The 22,037-nt window shown below is 37.0% G+C and overlaps 1 protein-coding gene across 7 annotated transcripts in view; it reads right to left on the bottom strand.

Annotated features, from left to right (window-relative positions):
- CABCOCO1 (ciliary associated calcium binding coiled-coil 1) overlaps positions 1-22,037 on the bottom strand; it is a 165,022-nt gene that overhangs the window by 104,988 nt on the left and 37,997 nt on the right. For all 7 annotated transcript variants that reach the window (XM_065922398.1, XM_065922399.1, XM_065922402.1 and 4 more), the window contains 2 exons: positions 8,022-8,160; positions 627-699 (listed from right to left, as the gene is read on the bottom strand). In XM_065922398.1, coding sequence (XP_065778470.1) covers positions 627-699; positions 8,022-8,160 — 212 coding nt within the window. The remainder of the gene's footprint in view (positions 1-626; positions 700-8,021; positions 8,161-22,037) is intronic.

Here is a 22,037-nt window from a genome sequence, read left to right as displayed (position 1 = left end):
CACATGATTCTTAGCTTCAAGGAATACAGTTGTATTATGTCAACTGTATCAATCCTTGGGAAACAATTAGAAAACCATATAATGTGATGTAAATGTACATGCTTATTGGTGTGCTAAGAGTAGCCAATATTCAGCAGAAAGAGATAAATTGGAATAAAATAATAGAATGTGATTAAAGAGTTTGTCTAAACCCTTCCTTTGAGATGCGATGTAATTAAGGAAGGTTTGCTTCATTGAGAAAGTGGGATTTGAACTAGGCCTTAAACAACAAGTACACTGAAAATAAATGTGAAATTAGAGGAGATTTAACTGAATTAATTTATCTCACTTTTCCTGATTTTATTTGTATGAAGACACACATACTCTATCCAACTGAGCTTTGTCAAATAATCCATAAATACATAAAGTATATGTGATTAACAATGCTTTTAATGCCAAAAGACAGCTTATTTTCTTAATCTAAAGCTCACTTTGTGTAATTATTCCTTTTGCAAACTACTGGTTGGTTATATTAACACTTGAGTAATCTTGACAAGAAGTTGCTTTAAGCAGTTAAAGATCCAGATGCTGATCAGCATGCATTAAGTGATTCAGCTTAATTGGTTCCATCTAGATAAATTACTTACCTCAGTTCCTATCACAATTTCTTCCCTGGCAGAGAAGAACAGAAACTCATACAGCTTGTAGTGTTGAAATAGGCTGAAACACAAAATATCAGTGGAAAACTGATAAATTTATTTCAGGGAAAAAAGCAAATATGTAAGAATATTTAATACAGGAAAGTTGGCTGCATTGACCACGCTAAAGATATTAAACACTAATATGGTATCAGTCACCTCCACTACTTCAAAATATGTTGCCCAGAAATGCTAAGAAATGTAAAGGCTTATTTTCTGATACACTGACAATATAACAGCACCTAAATTAGTATCGGTAACTAATCTGTGATGAATGGATAGGTTTGGGGTAGATTTCACCTTGACTTTTCTTGGCTCACAACCAAATAATGCAATGCACCTAAACACCAACCTTCATATTCTTTTTCGTGTTTTGTTCCAAACTGGAATCAATTTCCTCTCATATGAATAGCACTGAATTTTAAGGCTACTTCCATATCAATTATACCTCTCATGGTCTCAAGCTGTTTCAAGATTAATCTCTAATAACACCTGAAAAATGATGTAATGTCAACTGAACTACTTTTTAGAAGATGTCTGATTTTCTTAAAGAATATTCGATTACACATCAAAAGCAGAAATTAACTTAAGAAAGATAATTTCTCTAGCTGCTACCCTAAAGACTAGGTGGTCAGTGCATAAAAACTATAAAGAGATAAAAGACAGGAGTTTCTTAAAATTTATGTATTTCTAGTAAGGTTAAAGATCTCAGCAATGTGTTACTGAGAGTTAAAAATTTACTGAAAGGTTGACTTCTAATATCTTGTTTGTAATAATATTTGAATTTTTCTAATTCTCTTCCTGCTGGTTGGGAAAATTAATAGACTCATAATACAGTGAAATGCCGAAGAACAAAAAATTGTCTTAGTGGTTTCTCTTTCACTCTGGTGCCTTTTGCTATTTAAGAAAATTGATTTTAATATAACTGAGAAATTAACATTTGCAAAATGTAGCTACAGAGCATGTATAATAATGGCTTCTCCTGTATGCTGTAATGGATCAAAGTTTCAATTCATTTGAAATCAATGAAGAAATCCTCAGGCAGCTGGGTCTCTCTGAGTTATATTAGCAGTTGATCTCACTACTAACACATTCCATTTAAAAAGTGATGTATGTGCAGATCAGTCATGTTTTTTTTCCTTTTTACTACATTCAAATTAGTCATCAACATTCAGAAAACTAACTTAGATTTTGACAGTACTTTGATTTGTTGGCTAGAAAATACATTAAGATTAGTGACATCTAATGATCCAATGAAGCAAAATACATTCAAACCCACCTTTCCTTACATTGGTTACCTAGAAAATGCTTTAAGATTAAAACTATTACACTGTCAATAACTGACTCTGAGTAGAAAAATAAGACTGTAGAGTATTTTGGAAAGAGCTTGGCTTCTTTTCAGTTAACTGGTATAAAACTCTTTTCCCCATCTTGTGTCACTCAATGAAGTCAATTCATAAACCTTCCTTTCTGCAATTTTATCATCTTTCCACTTTATTCTCCTTATTGCATATAGTTATTAGATTAGTATTAGTTGCTCAGCTGTGTCCAACTCTTTGTGACCCCACAGACTGCAGCCCACCAGGCTCCCCTGTCCATGGAATTCTCCAGGCAAGAATACTGGAGTGGGTTGCCATTCCCTTCTCTAAGGGATCTTCCAGATCCAGGGATTGAACTTGGGTCTCCCTCATTACAGGTGGATTCTTTACCACCTGAACCACCAGGGAAGTCATTATTAGATACTCCCATACTAAAAGAGAAGTTCACTTCTTACACTGAAAATAAAATGCATGACTTGGCTGCAGTGGTCAAAGAGGCGAAGCTGGGCAAAGTCAGGGCTACACAGTGAGACAGGCAAGGAGAGGGGCCACCTAAGGAAGGCACTGACTCAGCTGCTGGTCAGGTCATCCCCAGAGCCTTGATCTGGTCCCACCACAGCTGGGGTCCTCTCACTTTACCAGGGAGACTTACATGGGAACAAAGTAGCACTTCTGAAATGGGAATGTATTTTTTACCTCTACCTTTGAACTTCCAGTTGACTCAAATCCCTAGATTATTTTGTCAAACATCTGTCTTAGTCTTAAATCAGAAGGAGAGGACTCAGAATAAAAATGGGTCAAGATACCTGGGTCCACAGCAGGAAGTGCATGTGTGCAAAGAGGGACAGTGTTGCTTTTCTTATATTGGATATATGTCTGTGCACATTACCTTCACCTGATTTCTATAGAATACATAGAATATACAGACAGAAGTGTCCTTGAAGCCGATAGATATCTCAATGATGTCTTATGTTAAAAAGCTATGTATATATTACTCAGATTACTCAATACTCATAGCAATGTTGGGAAGGAATTTTGGTATTCATTTTTAAATTCATAAACCACCTTATATTGATAGAGTATACGGTGTAGACTTATTAAGAGCATCAAATGAAATCTCAATTTTATTGTCAGTTAAGTTTCATGTGCAATAAGTCATGTTATAAAAAGCACTCTCCCAAAATTGACTAGGGCTATCACTGGTTGATTAAACTTAATTATCAGGCTAAAATGAAACATGTTTTTTTTTAATTAACTAATTTATTATTTTACTTTACAATACTGTACTGGTTTTGCCATACATTGACTTGAATCCTCCATGGGTGTTCATGTGTTCCCCATCCTGAATCCCTCTCCCACCTCCCTCCCCATCCCATCCCTTTGGGTCATCCCAGTGCACCAGCCCTGATCACCCTGTCTCATGCATTGAACCTGGACTGGTGATTCGTTTCACATATGATAATTTACATGTTTCAATGCCATTCTCCCATATCATCCCACCCTCGCCCTCTCCCACAGAGTCCAAAAGACTGTTCAATACATCTGTGTCTCTTTTGCTATCTCTCATATGGGGTTATCATTACCATCTTTCTAAATTCCATATACATGCATTAGTATACTGTATTGGTGTTTTTCTTTCTGGCTTACTGCACTCTGTATAACAGGCTCCAGTTTCATCCACCTCATTAGAACTGACTCAAATGTATTCTTTTTAATGGCTGAGTAATATTCTATTGTGTATATGTACCACAGCTTTCTTATCCATTCATCTGCTGATGGACATTTAGGTTGCTTCCATGTCCTGGCTATTATAAACAGTGCCACGATGAACATTGGGGTACATGTGTCTCTTTCAGTTCTGGTTTCCTCAGTGTGTATGCCCAGCAGTGGGATTGCTGGGTCATATGGCAGTTCTATTTCCAGTTTTTTAAGGAATCTCTACACTGTTCTCCATAGTGACTGTACTATGACTGACATTCCCACCAACAGTGTAAGATGGTTCCCTTTTCTCCACACCCTCTCCAGCATTTATTGCTTGTAGACTTTGGGATAGCAGCCATTCTGACTGGTGTGAAGTGGTACCTCATTGTGGTTTTGATTTGCATGTCTCTGATAATGAGTGATGTTGAGCATCTTTTCATGTGTTTGTTAGCCATCTGTATCTCTTCTTTGGAGAAATGTCTGTTTAGTTCTTTGGCCCACTTTTTGACAAACCCTCAGCAAACATTATCCTCAATGGTGAAAAATTGAAAGCATTTCCCCTCTCACCACTACTATTCAACATAGTTTTGGAAGTTTTAGCCACAGCAATCAGAGCAGTAAAGGAAATAAAAGGAATCCAGATTGGAAAAGAAGAAGTAAAACTCTGACTGTTTGCAGGTGACATGATCCTCTACAGAGAAATCCCTAAAGATTCCACCAGAAAATTACTAGAGCTAATCAAGGAATATAGTAAAGTTGCAGGCTATAAAATTAACACACAGAAATCCTTTGCATTCCTATACACTAACAATGAGAAAACAGAAAGAGAAATTAGGGAAACAGTTCCATTCACCACTGCAACAACAACAACAACAACAAAATAAAATACTTAGGAATATATCTACCTAAAGAAACAAAAGACCTATAGATAGAAAACTATAAAACACTGGTGGAAAGAAATCAAAGAGGACACAAATAGATGGAGAAATATACCATGTTGACTGATCAGAAGAATCAATATTGTGAAAATGAGTATACTATCCAAAGCAATCTATAGATTCAGTGCAATCCCCATCAGGCTACCAATGGTATTTTCAGAGAAGTAGAACAAATAATTTCACAATTTGTATAGAAATACAAAAAAAAAAAAAAAAAAACCTCAAATAGCTAAAGCAATCTTGAGAAAGAAGAGTGGAACTGGAGGAATCAACCTGCCTGACTTCAGGCTCTACTACAAAGCCATAGTCATCAAGACAGTATGGTACTGGCACAAAGACAGAAATATAGATTAATGGAACAGAATAGAAAGCCCAGAGATAAATCCACGCATCTATGGACACCTTATCTTTGACAAAGGAGGCAAGAATATACAATGGATAAAAGACAATCTCTTTAACAAGCGGTGCTGGGAAAGCTGGCCAACCACTTGCAAAAAGAATGAAACTAGAACACTTTCTAACACCATACACAAAAATAAACTCAAAATGGATTAAAGATCTAAATGTAAGACCAGAAACCACTAAACTCCTAGAGGAAAACATAGGCAAAACACTCTCTGACATAAACCATTGCAGGATCCTCTATGATCCACCTCCAAGAATATTGGAAATAAAAGCAAAAATAAACAAATGGGATCTAATTAAAATTAAAAGCTTCTGCACAACAAAGGAAACTATAAGCAAGGTGAAAAGACAGCCTTCAGAATGGGAGAAAGTAATAGCAAATGAAGCAACGGACAAAGAATTAAATCTCAAAAATATATAAACAACTCCTGTAGCTCAATTCCAGAAAAATAAAAGAGCCATGGTTATATTTTTGACACATGAGTTAGCTTCATATTTAGAAAATTTCTTTGTAGCTTTAAAATGGTAACTATTATATGATTTAATTGCCATTAAACTAATATTTGTGGATCTATGTGACACTGTGAACAAGTGTTGTAGAAAAGCACATTTCTCTTTACATAATGTCAGTATCAATTCCAGATATCCTACTTACCAACTGATATTTTATTTTATGTGACACAGACACTTAAAACATATAGTTTCTCTGAAATCACATCAAGATTTAACAGCATCAAAACTAGTTCTGGAACTTCCTTAGTGGAGTAGTGAATAAGAATCTACCTGGTGATGCAGGGGACATGGGTTCAATCCCTTGTCTGGGAAGATTCCACATGCCACATAGCAACTAAATCCACGCACTACTGAGCCTGTGCTCTAGAGCCCACAAGTTGCAACTACCAGGTCGCACGTTGCAACTACTGTATCCTGCATGCTCTAGGGCCTGTGAGCCACAACTACTGGGCCTGTGTGTTGCAACTACTGAAGCCTGTGCACCCCAGATTCTGTGCTCCACAAGAGAAGCCACTGCAATGATAAGTCTGTGCACTGTACCAATGAGTAGGCCCTGCTTGCTGCATAGCCCCCACTCACTGCAACTGGAGAAAGCCTGTGCGAAGCAAAGAAGATCCACTGCAGTCAAAAAGTAAGTAAATTAATTAAAAAACAAAGAGAAGAACTAGTTCTGATTTACTTTATTTGACTAAACTTCCAATTTTGGGGGGTGGGGTGGGGAGAGGTAAGACTTTTTACCTTTTACAAAAGTTTACTTTTTTTACTTTTTACAAAATTACTAGGCAATTTTGTATGCATGTATTTGTATGTATGAATGTAAATAAAATGAAAAGAAACATGTTGATGAATATTCATCCAGAGAGATGAGATGAAGAAGAAAAGAGCTGCCATCTTTCACTATCTAGAAGGTGCTTGGGTTTTGCTGTTGTAATTATCCATTCTTGTGCCCAAAACAAAACTCTTGGGCTGAGAGTTCAGCTGAAAAATGTGCGAGAGACCTAGAAGGCTCAAATAGAGAGAGAAAGGAAAGAATGGTCTAAACTCCCCTGTCCAGTGATTTCCAAACTCTGATGGGCAGAAGGATCTTGGGGAACAGGTTTTCCTTTTCCTTTTCTTTCCTTCTCTGTTCCTATTTCCTTTCCAATTCTGTGTTTCCATTTCCTTCCCTCTCCCCACACAGGATCTCCCTTTAATCTGGTTGATAGGAAGACTACTGTGGCTCTCAGTGTGACACACATTAGGGGGTTATGTTGTTACATTAAGAAATCATATTATTATACATCAAATGTTATTACATAAAAATACATCATACACCATTATTAATGCATGCCAGAAACCAGTATATAAACCTTATCATATTAAACACATTAATTTTTAAAAAAACTTCCAGACTACAACCAGGATCCTTGCCAAGCAAATCACGAGCATGTCTAGACTATCATGTAGCACCATTTATTTTAGAATTTTTAAACTTAAAGTTGAAAAGTACTGCAGTATATAGTAATGGAGGAACAAGGATATTCTGCAGAAACTTTTAGTTAGGCAAAAGAAAGATTTTTTTTTTTTACCAACTCTTGTTTAAATATTTGCTAAATTTAAAAATATCCCTTGAGAGAGATGCATGACTCTCACGTAGATCTTATGACAGAGCATATAAAGAGACAGATTTCTTAGTTCAACAATGAAGAATCACTGTAATAAAAATACTTTCCTCCAATCCTCATCATTTTCAAAGCAAAGAGAAAGACTTAATGAGTTTAAATGGTCAATACTACAAAATATTTCAGGGCACATAATAAATCTGAGGAAATACATACATAAATCTCTTCAATTTCCAATACAAACCATTTAAATAAATGTTTAAATGGAAAAAAATTTTACTCTATAAAATGTAAAATTTTAACATCAAGCTCAACTACCTAAAGAATCCATTGTAATCAAATCTGAATAATCTGAAAAAATCACTTTATTAATAAGAACGGTAGTAATTAGTGATTCAGAGAAAAAAATCTTAGACAAGAGTTACATATCTCAATGATATTATACTCATTAAACACAAAGTTTTTTTTAAATTCACAAAGTTAACCAAAATGTTCAATGTCCTGGATCTACTGGATGGATGATTTGAATATTATCTAATTATTGGTTGGGTTAATTACTGTATCGCTTCCCTGATAGTTCAGTTGGTAAAGAATTTGCCGGCAACGCAGGAGACCTGGGTTCGATCCCTGGGTTGCAAAGTTCCCCTGGAGAAGGGAAAGGCTACCCACTGGAGAATTCCATGGACTATGTGTAGTCCATGGGGTCGCAGAGAGTTAGACACAAAGAGTGACTTTCACTTCACTTCACTTAATTACTGTATAAATTTTGTAAATGTCTAACTTAGTTAAAAATGTAGTTTCTATTTAATAGACATTTTCTAGAAAACCTGAAATAAAAAACTAAATGCTACTGAATAAAGTCCATACCTGATTTTCAAGTAATCAACAATAGCATTGGCTTGTTTCACATCAAAGATATTCCACTTTTCATTTTTGTGTGATGGTCCTATTTCAGCCATAACTTCTCCAAGCCATTTTATGCTGTCTTCTAAGGACATATGCAGTGCTGAAAAAAAGAGTCCAGAGAAGTCTTAAGCATTTTTATGGATGCTTTGGCAAGAAATAACCAAAGATGTCCTTAATGTGTAAAAATTTTAGTACTCGTGAGGACAAATGGTAATACTACTGTTGTTTATGCTAATAATTACACTTTATGTAAAAGAACAGTAGGTGACAAACCCAACAATAGTAAATTACCATAAACACTATACAAATGTCTAAAGAGTTTGTTTCCATTTTAAGATGGGAAAAAACCCTCAAAAAATTACTTTGGAATGGAAAAGAAAATCTTTTTATGATCTTAGATTAAGAGTATAGATGGAAATGACCCAAAGGTTGGTTAGATTAGCTGGTAAGGAAGGCCTACATGGTAGACTCAGCTGTGGTAGACAGCAAAACTGAACCCAGAGCTGAAAATGTAAATGAACAGAATTGACTAATACTCAGTTTTAGCTGATTGTTACCATGTGGGAATCTGGGTCTGAAGAGTTTCAACAGATGCCAGGAATATGGATTTTTATGTAAAATATCAAGACTTTTCATTTTTCTTTCCTAAGTTATAGACATATATATGCTGTTTCTCAAATGTATGCCTGAAGGTGGTGGTGAGAGCCAGATGACAGTGCAAAAAGAGTGACACTGACATCACTTTGTCACCATTACACCAAACAAGTCAATGATTGTGGTCAATTATTTCACTATTAAAAGCAAACAAACAACAAAGTAAAACTATTTCCTAAGGCATCCAGTTGAAAAAGAAGTAGTTAAGTGTCAAAAGCCTGAGACTTAAACTTTTGCAATGTATATATTACAAATATTAACTTTCATCTTTTCATATTTTCACTTGTGGCAGGCAAATACAAAATACACATACACAGACAGTCCTGGCTCCCTGCATGCTGAGGATGAATCCAGGTAACTGGAGTGTCTCGGTTGTCCTTTGCTGATAAGTGAAGGGTGTATGGACATGACACCAAAGAGCATGGAGCTGGAGATCTGAAAGGCTCTTGCACAAAGGAGGTTGGATTGATTGCTTGGGGAAGGCATTTGTCAGCTGGGGGCCTAGATGAGGGCCTAAGAGAGAAATGTGCTGAACAATGTGAACCTCACCCTCCCAAGCCCAACCAAACCATTAAAGTTTCCACATCTTGTTAATGGGGTGTATGGATTTTTCAGGGAGGTAGAAGGGGAGAGTGCTGGGAAGTTATGAGAATATAGGCTGATTGTTGGACCCAGTTATTTCTGGGTTACACAGCTACATTTCCTGGGATATAAGTGCTAGGTCCCCAAATTACTAATAAAATGACCGTAATTTAAAAATTTGGAAGACACTATAAATACCAACTTGTTTAGTCTAGCTTCTATGTGTAGGAATTAGAAAAGAAGCATAAAACTATATAACAATTAAAATCTAGTTTAATGAATGACAATTAGTCTAATTCTCATAGCCTCCTTACAGATACTGTATTATGTCTGTCAGAGATATAGAATTATTGCTAGATAACTAGGTTTTCCTATATCATTTTAAGTGGAGTTCAATTATTATTGAATTATTTCTTTTTTCATGACAAACTTCTTTTGAAAATAGTGACAGCAATTTCAAAAATGAAAAATATGTTGGATAAAAGCACTTAAGAAATGAATGGATTACAATCTGAATCATTTTTTAATAAAATGGTACTAATTAGAGATGCAGAGAAAAAATTTAGATGACTGTAATTCTAGATGTAATTATACTTATCAAGCACAAAAATAAATTTATACAGCTATTTCCTTATGTTAAAATATAACTGACTCTTTAAACTGTTTTTTATGTTTAATGTCTTTCAATAGGAAATGGCTTTAAAAATATGAAAGTTATCATTTTACTTATCTAACTGAAATGTTTGCTCTTTTAAAAATCACATTTAGTGATGTGATTAAAATATAAAAGATTAAACCAATTAAATAGTAAAAGCTGTTAGAAATAAAATTTATCCTTGAAAATTTAGGGTAATCAAAAAACACACTGTACTTATAATTAGTTGGAAGACTTAGACTGGTACCTCATAACTGCCATTTACTAGTGAGGTGATCTGAGTTTCATTTGCTTATTTGTAAATGAGAATAGTACCAATTTTCAAACTAATAGTGCTGCTGTGAAGATCAAATAAGGAATGCATGGGAAACTTGGTAAACTGAAAAGATACACATGTATTATATGTCTATAGCGCTTTCTAGAATTCAACTCAAAACCAGGCACATTTGAGGTAGTCAGGAGGATGGGCTCTCACTTGCTGGAGTTCAGATGTGGCATCTCTGAATCTCATTTATTTTTACAATTTTTAAAATAAGGAGAATAATATTAATAGAACTATCTCATAAGATTGTGGATGAACTAAGTGACAGTATTTGGAAAGCAAATGGCACCGTGAATGACACAAGTTAATTCTATGAAATATTTACTATTATTATTCCTATTTGGAAGAAAAATAATTCAACTTCATAGAACTAAGAAGTGTTCTATGATTATTTAATAAATTCATATTATATAGAGAAGAATTAATCTTGGCTCATTGACCTTGACAGAGGCCAAATATCCAGACTATCTAACAGTCTATATCCCATGCTTGGTCAGCTCCTGGAAAAATTAGACCTCAATATGTACATTAAGACTGCACAAATCTTATATTCCATAATCGTTTATTCTGAAATACTTTGACTCCAGGTGGGTTGTCTGGAGAATGTCTCATAGATAAAGCAGCAGAATCTGAGACAAGGGACAGATTAGAAGTGAGTCAGTAGAAAATGCAGTTTCCACACTAGAATTTTATTAGTAACCATCGACCATGCTACAGTTCACAGCAGATTGTTCTTCAGTGCTTTTTCTATGAAGACGTTGCAGAATGGGATGGGAGTGCTCACTATGCACTCAGGACTCTACCACCCTTTAGTTTAAGTATAAACATACTTTACCTATTTCCCTGGCTCACCTGGCTAAGATTACATTCTCTCCTGATGGTAGTTAGAACTTTTTCAGATTGAAAGGTTTGAGGGGATTTTCTACCAGAAGGAAAAACTAGATCTCTTGCTTTTTTTTTCTGGTTAGCCTTTACACATGTACTTTCACTCTCTCATAGTTTATGAGTACTTGGATGGATCCTGTTCAAGTTTTAAAAATTCATTTTTGAACTGACATCAACAATATAAAGTTTCACATAAAAGAAATATTTGTGATGCAGTTACAAGTTATGGAAAAAGTTTAAAATGGAAATCTCTTGTCAAATTTGGAGTGTGAGATTCATGAAATTTTTCTACTTTCCTTTACTGTTTCTAGTTTATAAATTCTTAGCTCACAGCCTGCAAAGCTTAAGACTGTTCATGTTATATACTTCTTTTACAATTAAATTCATAAGTGGTACATTCACATGGTTCAAAAAAAATATGTCAAGGTGTACTGTGAGAAGACTTACTCCAATCCTGTTGTCTATATGTCTAGTTCCTATACCCTTTGCACATACAATTTTGATTATTAGTTTTTTCTACATTATTTCAGCACTTCTTTGTATTATAACAAACAAAAACATATAAAGACTTATTCTTGTCTCTTTTTTAAACAAAAGAATACAACTCTGCGCCTTGCTTGACTCACTAACATATGATATCTAGAAAGCTTCCTCATTCTTTCCTTTTTAACAGCTGCATGGTATTACAATTTAGGGATAGGGTAATCCCTACAGGTAAATTTGTAATTTCAGAATAGTTTCAGGTTTACAGAAAAGTTGCAAGAATATCACAAAAGTTCCCATATAGCTTATACACAGTTTCCCCAATTGTTAATATTGCTACGGTGCATTTGGCACAACTAATGAGCAAATATTGATATATTATTATTCAAGTTCACTCTTTGGATTTCTTTAGTTTTTGTTAAAGTCTTTTTCTCTGCCCCAGGATTCCCTCCAGAACAAACATTTACTCCTCTCATCTTCTTAGACTGCACAGTTTCTCAGACGTTCCTTGTTGTCAAAGGCTTTCACAGTTTCAAGAAGTACTGATCAGATATTTTGTAATGTGTACTTAAAATTTGGCACAAATTTGATACTTGTCATGATTAGATAAGGAATAAAGGTTTTGGAGAGGAAGACTACAGAGCCATTCTCTTCACACTATATCAAGTGGTAAAGAATCTGTCTACAAATGCAGATGTAGGAGACGTGGGTTTGATCCCTGGGTCAGGTAGATTCCTAGGAAGAGGAAATGGCAACCCACTCCAGTCTTCTTGGCTGGAGAATCCCATGAACAGGGGAGCGAGGTGAGCTACCATCCATAGGGTTGCAAGGAACTGGACATGACTGAGTGACTGAGCATGCATACATCTTACTATGCATGCTTTTGCACCCACATCACATTGCTGTTTAACATGGCTCATCACTAATAACGTTAGTCTTTGGACCTGCTGAGGTTGTATTTGTCAGGCTTCCCTATATAAAGCCACTATTTTCCTTCCTTTCCATGCTGTCCTCTTTGAAAGGAGGTGTGCAGCACATTTTTCAGAAAACGGAACAGGTATTCATCTTCTTCAGGATGCAGTGATGTGCTTAGTTGCTCAGTCCTGTCTGTGACTTTGCGACCCCATGGACTGTAACCTGCCAGGCTCCCCTGTCCATGGGGATTTTCCAGGCAAGAATACTGGAGTGGGTGGCCATGTCTTCCTCCAGGGGAAGTATCTATAAAAATTACTAGGACTTCCACATGGGAGATTTCTCTATTTTGCCCCAGTTAATTATTTGCTGTTGTTCAGTCACTAAGTCATGCCCAACTCTTTGCGACCCCATGAACTGCAGTATGACAGGTTTCTCTGTCCTTCATTATCTTCTGGAGTTTGTTCAAATTTGTGTCCATGGAGAAAGTGATGGTATTCAACCATCTCATCCTCTGTCATCCCCTTCTTTTCTTGCCCTCAACCTTTCCCAGCATCAGGGTTTTACCAATGAGTCAGCTCTTCCCATCATGTGGACAAACTATTAGAGCTTCAGCATCAGTCCTTCCAATGAATATTCAGGACTGATTTCCTTTAGGATTGACTGGTTTGATCTCCTTATTGCCCGAGGACTCTCAAGAGTCTTGTCCAGCACCAATTTTTCAGCACTCAGCCTTCTTTATACTCTCTTGCATCCATACACAACTACTGGAAAAACCATAACTTTAACTATACAGACCCTTTTTGGCAAAGTGATGTCTCTGCTTTTTAATACACTGTCTAGGTTTGTCATAGCTATTCCTCCAAGGAGCAAGCATCTTTTAATTTTGTGGCTGTAGCCACCATCTGCAGTGATTTTGCAGGCCAAGAAAACAAAATCTGACAGTTCTACATTTTCCCCATCTATTTGCCGAGAAGTGATGGACAGGATGTCATGATCTTCACTTTCTGAATGCTGAGTTTTTTTTTTTTTTTTTTTTTTGAATGCTGAGTTTTAAGCCAGGTTTTCACTCTCCTTTTTCACCTTCATCAAAAGGGTCTTTAGCCGCTCTTTACTTTCTGCCATTAAAAGTGGTATAATCTGCATATCTGAGTTTGTTGATATCTCTCCCTGCAATCTTGATTCCACCTTGGGATTCATCCATCCTGGCATTTAGCATGATGTACTCTGCATCTCAGTTCAGTTCAGTCACTTAGTCGTGTCTAACTCTTTGTGACCAAATGGACTACAGCACACCATGCTTCCCTGTCCTTCACCAACTCCCAGAGCTTACTCAAACTAATGTCCATTGAGTCAGTGATGCAATCCAAACATCTCATCCTGTCATCCTCTTCTCCTCCCACCTTCAATCTTTCCCAGTATCAGGGTCTTTTCAAATGAATCAGTTCTTCACATCAGGTGACCAAAGTACTGGAGTTTCAGCTTCAGCATCAGTCCTTCCAATGGATATTCTGAACTGATTTCCTTTAGGATTGACTGGCTGGATCTCCTTGCTGTCCAAGGGACTCTCAAGAGCCTTTTCCAACACCACAGTTCAAAAGCATCAATTCTTCGGTGCTCAGCTTTCTTTATAGTCCAACTCTTACATCCATACATGACTACCGGAAAAATCATAGCTTTGACTAGATGGACTTTTATTGGCAAAGTAATGTCTCTGCTTTTTAATATGCTCTCTAGGTTGGTCATAATTTTTCTTCCAAGGGGCAAGTGTCTTTTAATTTCATGGCTACAATCACCATCTGCAGTGATTTTCAGTTCAGTTCAGTTCAGTCGCTCAGTCGTGTCCGACTCTTTGCGACCCCATCAATCGCAGCATGCCAGGCCTCCCTGTCCATCACAAACTCCCAGAGTTTACTCAAACTCATGCCCATCGAGTCAGTGATGCCATCCAGCCATCTCATCCTCTGTCGTCTCCTCCTCCCGCCCCAAATCCCTCCCAGCATCAGGGTATTTTCCAATGAGTCAACTCTTCTCATGAGGTGGCCAAAGTATTGGAGCTTCAGCTGCAGCATCAGTCCTTCCAATGAACACCCAGGACTGATCTCCTTCAGGATGGACTGGTTGGATCTCCTTGAAGTCCAAGGGACTGTCAAGAGTCTTCTCCAACACCATAGTTCAAAAGATTTTAGAGTCCCCCAAAATAAAGTCTCCCATTCTTTCCCCATCTATTTGCCAGGAGGTGATGGGACTGGATGCCATGATCTTAGTTTTCTGAATGTTGAGCTTTAAGCCAACTTTTTCACTCTTCTCTTTCACTTTCATCAAGAGGCTCTTTAGTTCTTCTTTGGTTTCTGCCATAAGGGTGGTGTCATCTGCATATCTGAGGTTATTGATATTTCTCCTGGCAATCTTGATACCAGCTTGTGCTTTATCCAGCCTGGCATTTCACATGATGTACTCTGCATATAAGTTAAATAAGTAGGGTGCCAGTATACAGCCTTGACATACTCCTTTCCCAATTTGGATCCAGTCTGTTGTTCCATGTCCAGTTCTAACTGTTGCTTCTTCCTGCATACAGATTTCTCAGGAGGCAGGTCAGGTGTTCTGGTATTCCCATCTCTTTAAGAATTTTCCATAGTTTGTTGTGATCCACACAGCCAAAGCCTTCAGCATAGTCAATAAAGCAGAAATAGATGTTTTTCTGGAACTCTCTTGCTTTTTCAATGATCCAACGGATGTTGGCAATTTGATCTCTGGTTCCTCTGCCTTTTCTAAATCCAGCTTGTACATTTGGAAGTTCTTGGTTCAGGTAGTGTTGAACTTAGTGAGAAGGATTTCGAGCATAATCTTGCTACTATGTGACATAAGTACAATTGTATGGTAGTTTGAACATTCTTTGGCATTGCCTTTCTTTGGGATTGGAATGAAAACTGACCTTTTCCAGTCCTGTGGCCCCTGCTTTTTTAAAATTTACTGGCATACTGAGTACAGCATGTTAACAGCATCATCTTTTAGGATTTCAAATAGTTCAGCTGAAACTCCATCACCTCCACTAGCTTTGTTTGTAGTAATGCTTCCCAAGACCCACTTGACTTCACACTACAGGATGTCTGGCTCTAGTGAGTCATTACACCATTGTGGTTGTCTGGGTCACTAAGAGCTTTTTTGTACAGTTCTTCTGTGTATTCTTGCCACCTTTCTTAATCCCTTCTGCTTCTGCTAGGTCCTTGTCATTTTTGTCCTTTATTGTGCCTATCTTTGCATGAAAGATTCCCTTGGTATCTCCACTTTTCTTAAAGACATCTCTAGTCTTTCCCATTCTGCTTTTCCCCTCTATTTCTTTGCTTGTTGACTTAAGAAGGCTTTCTTATCTCTCCTTGCTGTTCTCTGGAACTCTGCATTCAATTTGGAATATCGTTCCCTTTCTCCTTTGCCTTTTGCTTCTCTTGGTTTCTTAGCTATTTGTAAGGACTCCTCAGACAACCACTTTGCCTTATTGCATTTCTTTTAGTTTTGCATTGCACTGGTTTTGGTCACCACCTCCAATACAATGTTATGAACCACCGTTCACAGTTCTTCAGTGACTCTCTATCAGATCTAGTCCTTTGAATCTATTTGTCACTTCTACTGTATAATCATAAGGGATTCATTTAGGTCCTACCCAAATGGCCAAGTGGTTTTCTCTACTTTCTTCAATTTAAGCCTGAATTTTGCAATAAGGAGCTGATGATCTAGACACAGTCAGTTCCAGATCTTGTTTTTACTGACTGTATAGAAGTTTTCTATCTTAGGATACATAGCATGTGATCAGTCTGATTTCAGTATTTACCATCTGGTGATGTCCATGCGTAGAGTTGTCTCTTGTGTTGTTGGAAGAGAGTGTTTGCTGTGACCAGTGTGTTTTCTTGGCAAAACTGTTAGCTTTTGCCCTGATTCATTTTGTACTCCACGGCCAAACTTGCCTATTACTCCAGGTAACTCCTGATTTGCTACTTTTGCATTTCAGTCCCCTGTGATGAAAAGGACACCTTTTTTTGTGTGTTAGATCTAGGAGGTCTTGTAGGTCTTCATAAAGAACAGTTTAGCTTCTTCAGCATTACTGCTTGCAGCACAGATTTGGATTACTGTGATGTTGAATGGTTTGCCTTGGAAACGAACTGAGATCATCCTGTCATTTTTGAGATTGCACCCAAGTATTGCATTTTAAACTCTTCTGTTGACTATGAGGGCTATTCCATTCTGTCTAAGGAATTCTTGCCCACAGTAGTAGATATAAATAGTCATCTGAATTAAATTCACCCATCCCATCCATTTTCATTCACCATCAATTCCTAAAATGTCCGTGTTTACTCTTGCTATCTCCTGTTTGACCACACCCAATTTACCTTGATTCATGAATTTAACATTCCAGTTTCCTATGCAATATTTTTCTTTACAGCACTGGATTTCACTTTTACCCCCAGATACAACCACTACTGGGCATCCTTTTGGCTATGGCCCATCCTCTTCATTCTTTCTGTAGCTATTTCTCTGCTCTTCCCCCGTAGTATACTGGAAACCTACCAACCTAGGAGGTTCATCTTTCAGTGTTATATATTTTTGCCTTTTCATACCGTACATAGGGTGCTCAAGGCAAGATTACTGAAGTGGTCTGTCACTCCCTTCTCCAATGGACCATGTTTTGTCAGGCCCTAACCAGCTGGGACATGCCCTTCAGCTGCTCAAGGTAGCTGGATTACATGCATGGTGCCCTGGCTGTCCCACTGATGGTCCTCCTTGAGTGTTTAAACCATCACTGGCCATCCAGTGTCAGTCAATGTGCAGTCAGGGGAGCGAGGCAAAGGCGACGCTGGAATGGCTGGTGAGTGGGTTGGGGGAAGGCTGGAGCCAATGTTGGAGGATGCCCAGGAGCAGAGGGCACCCCAGCATCATGGCTGCCACTGGCTGCTTGGAGCCAACCTGCTGCCCAGGAGCCACTGTCCACCATGGAGCTGATGCACTGCTCAGGAGCCGCTGTCCACCGGTGGAGCTGATGTGCTGCCCCGGAGCAGCTGTCTGCTGTGGAGCCACCGTCCGCTGTGGAGTCAATCAGCCACCCAGGAGTGAACAGTACCCAGGCCTTTCCACTCCTGGTGGTCGTCCTGGGGCCATTCTGCCGCCACCAGTGCTGCACTGGTAACTGGAGCACTGGTCACTATCATGCTCCTGTCTCTGTCTTTAGGGTGATTTTTGCGAAGCCACTTCCCAGGCCACCAACACCACTTCAGGTTGCCAAGGCCATGCTATCCCATGGCCATTTGCAGGTAGTTAAAGAGATGGTAGTTCTGATGCTGAAGCTGAAACTCCAATATTTTGGCCACCTCATGCGAAGAATTGACTCACTAGAAAAGACTCTGATGCCAGGAGGGATTGTGGGCAGGAGGAGAAGGGGACGACAGAGGATGAGATGGCTGGATGGCATCACCAACTCGATGGGCATGAGTTTGAGTAAACTCCAGGAGTTTGTGATGGACAGGGAGGCATGGAGTGCTGCGATTCATGGGGTCATAAAGTGTTGGACACAACTGAGCGACTGAACTGAAAGAGATGGGAATACCAGACCATCTGACCTGCCTCTTTAGAAACCTGTATGCAGGTCAGGAAGCAACAGTTAGAACTGGACATGGAACCACAGACTGGTTCCAAATAGGAAAAGGAGTACGTCAAGGTTGTATATTGTCACCCTGCTTATTTAACTTATATGCAGAGTACATCATGAGAAACGCTGGGCTGGAAGAAGCACAAGCTGGTATCAAGATTGCCGGGAGAAATATCAATAACCTCAGATATGCAGATGACACCACCCTTATGGCAGAAAGTGAAGATGAACTAAAGAGCCTCTTGATGAAAGTGAAAGAGAAGAGTGAAAAAGTTGGCTTAAAGCTTAACTTTCAGAAAACTAAGACCATGGCATCTGGTCCCATCACTTCATGGAAAATAGATGGGGAGACAGTGGAAATAGTGTCAGACTTTATTTTTGGGGGCTCCAAAGTCACTGCAGATGGTGATTGCAGCCATGAAATGAAAAGACCCTTACTCCTTGGAAGGAGAGTTATGACCAACATGGATAGCATATTTAAAAGCAGAGACATTACTTTGCTAACAAAGTTCCGTCTGGTCAAGGCTATGGTTTTTCCAGTGGTTGTGTATGGGTATGAGTTGGACACCGAAAAATTGATGGAGAAAGCTGAGCACCGAAAAATTGATGCTTTTGAACTATGGTGTTGGAGAAGACCATTGACAGTCCCTTGGACTGCAAGGAGATCCAACCAGTCCATCCTGAAGGAGATCAGTCCTGGGTGTTCATTGGAAGGACTGATGCTGAAGCTGAAACTCCAGTACTTTGGCCACCTCATGCAAAGAGTTGACTCATTGGCAAAGACCCTGATGCTGGGAGGGATTGGGGGCAGGAGGAGAAGGGGATGACAGAGGATGAAATGGTTGGATGGCATCACCAACTCGATGGACATGAGTCTGAGTAAACTCTGGGAGTTGATGATGGACAGGGAGGCCTGGCATGCTGCGATTCATGGGGTTGCAAAGAGTTGGACACGACTGAGTGACTGAACTCAACTATTTATTCAAGCATTAATTCATTTATTCAAATTATTTATTCAATCATTTTCATCAGTATGGATTCATGGAAGTTAATTTTATACTTTGTATTATAATTCAATACTATGCTATCTTGTTCAATTTGTTCTGTGGATATTGGGAGCTTTTTCAGTTGGCTTCTCTATTCTTTGTGCATACTCCCACCATTCTTATTTTTAAGCACTTTTTTCTGGCCACTACAAGATATCCCACGCTCACCTTTTATGTTCCCTGCTCTAGGTATACAATCAGTCATTTCTCTAAGGAGCTCTGGTTCCTTTCATAAGAGAATGAAATTATAAACCAAAGCCTGAGTCCTGGGTGGCAGGCTCACTGCTATTGGATATCATTGCTTTTTGGCCCTCTTTGTGAATAGAGTGAAGAAGTTTATGAATATATGTTTACACTGAACTCTACAACTATTCATCTGTATATTTCTTATGTTAAACAAGAGTTCACACTGATATTATCAATTGATGTTTCTAATTTTTTGCTGTTTCAAACATTACTGCAACTAATGACTCTACATATATGTCAGGTTATATGTGTGCCAGTGAATATGCAGGATAAATTCCCAATAGTTGAATTGCTGGGAAGAGACAATACATTTGTCAAAGAGATAATACATCTGTAAATTTGATAGACAGTTGCTAACCTATATTCCACAATGGGGCTTTTACTTCCATTAGCAACACAAGACAGTACTTGTTTTCTTACAGCTTTGACAGCTGAAAATGCTACCAAAGTTTTACAGTTTTGTCAATTTGATATATGAGAAATAACATTTTTGTGTAGTTTTAATTAACATTTTTCTTATCTTTAAGACTGAGCTTTTCATTTATTTAAGAATCATTTGTATTTATTTAGCTATAACCTTGGTATACTCTTCTATTGCACTATTGGTCTTTTTCTTCTTGCTTTTATATGCTCTTTTTTTATATTATAGAACTTGTCTGTTGATGTCTGAGATGCAATGTTTTTCCCCAGGTTCTAATTTTTATTTTTATTTTGGTATTTTTCCATTGCAGACTTTTATAAATGAAATTTATATCAAATGTATATCAAATTTTATCTTTATGGCTTCAGAATTTTGGAGTATAAAGATCTTCCCCATCCAAGGTTGTAAATAAATTAAACCATGTTTTTCTCTAATATTTTTAAGGCTTCACTTAATTTAAAATTAAGCATTTGAGCCAATTGGAATGTATTCTGGTTTATATTAACAGACAGAGGTTTGAATCCAATTTCATTTTATTTTTTTCTTGATGGATACCAAGTTGTCCCAGTATTATTTCCTGAATAATTTATCTTTTCATCACAGATTTGAGTCATTTTACTGAATACTGAATTCTAAAGATTAGTTAAATTGCTGTTCCTTTGGTCTGTCTATCTAGTGATTCACCACTGTGTTCAAACACTTGAGGCTTTCCGTTAATAAATTACAGAAGTACTACTATTAGTATAGTAGTATTAGTATTAGTACAGTATTAATATAGTATAGTATTGTATAGTATATAGTATAGTATTAGTATAGTATTAATATAGTATTATATATATATTATATATTAATACTATATAATATAGTATAGTATTAGTATAGTATTAATATAATATAGTATATATATATACCATATATATATACTATATATATATAATATAGTATTAATATAGTATAGTATATAATATAGTATAGTATTAATATATTGTATACATATACTATATATATACTATATATATATATACTATATATATAATATAGTATTAATATAGTATAGTATATAATATAGTATAGTATTAGTATAGTATTAATATAGTATAGTATAGTATATAGTATAGTTTTAGTATTAGTACTAATACTACTAAGATATGCTATAGTTTATTACATTTTTTGAAGATAGTTTTTCTGGCTATTTGTCCTGTTTATTTTCCATATTTTGTTAGAATCATCTTGCCTAGAAACTCACCCCTAGACAAAAATATTAACAAAATACTGTTGGCACTTTTATTGGAATATTAATGCTATAAATTAATTTGATAAGATTTAACATGTTTATGATGTTGAGTCTTTCAAAGAATGTTTTAAAGTTTTCCAAATGTTAAAAACCTCCTGTGTGACTTTAAAAATGCTCTGAAGTTTTCTTCATATAGGGCTTGCACACTGCTTTTTTAAAGTTTATTCCTGGTTAGTCTTTTGTTGTTGTTAAAGCACATATTTTTCTTTCACTAGATCTTTTATACATAAATATTGTATTTTTATACATAAATATTTATGTACATATATTTTTTATACATAAATATTTTTTAACACTATCATATAGTGAAATTCACTTTTCCTTTTGGTGTACAGTTCTAGAAAGTTAAACGCTTGGATAGCCCATGTAACCACCACTACCATCAAGATACAGAAAAGGTACATCACCTCCAAAAACTCCCTCATGCTATCTTTTTATGCCCTCTCATTACCTCAACCTCCGGCAAACACTGATTTGTTCTCCACTGCTGTAGTTGTGACCTATTGAGAATTTGCCATAGATGTAATCATAGAGGATACAATCTTTTTTAAGACTTACTTCTTTAACTCAGTATGATGCTACTGAGACTGAGATCATTCAAATTGTTGTATCATGGCTCAACTACTTCACTGCTGAGTAGTGTTCCATTATATGGATATAGCATAGTTTATTTACCTGTTCATCCATTGACAGACATTTGAATTTGCTTTTACTTTTGAGCACTTAAGAACAGAGCTTCTAGACAAATTCATGCACAGGTTTTTGTGTGACTATATGATTTTCTTTCTTAAGAGTAATGAATGTTTCTTTAGAAAGGGATGAATGGGATATAATTTTAT

Source organism: Muntiacus reevesi, chromosome 2 (assembly GCF_963930625.1).
Source record: "Muntiacus reevesi chromosome 2, mMunRee1.1, whole genome shotgun sequence".
Lineage (NCBI taxonomy): Eukaryota > Metazoa > Chordata > Mammalia > Artiodactyla > Cervidae > Muntiacus > Muntiacus reevesi.
This window is presented reverse-complemented; position numbering and strand designations above follow the sequence as displayed.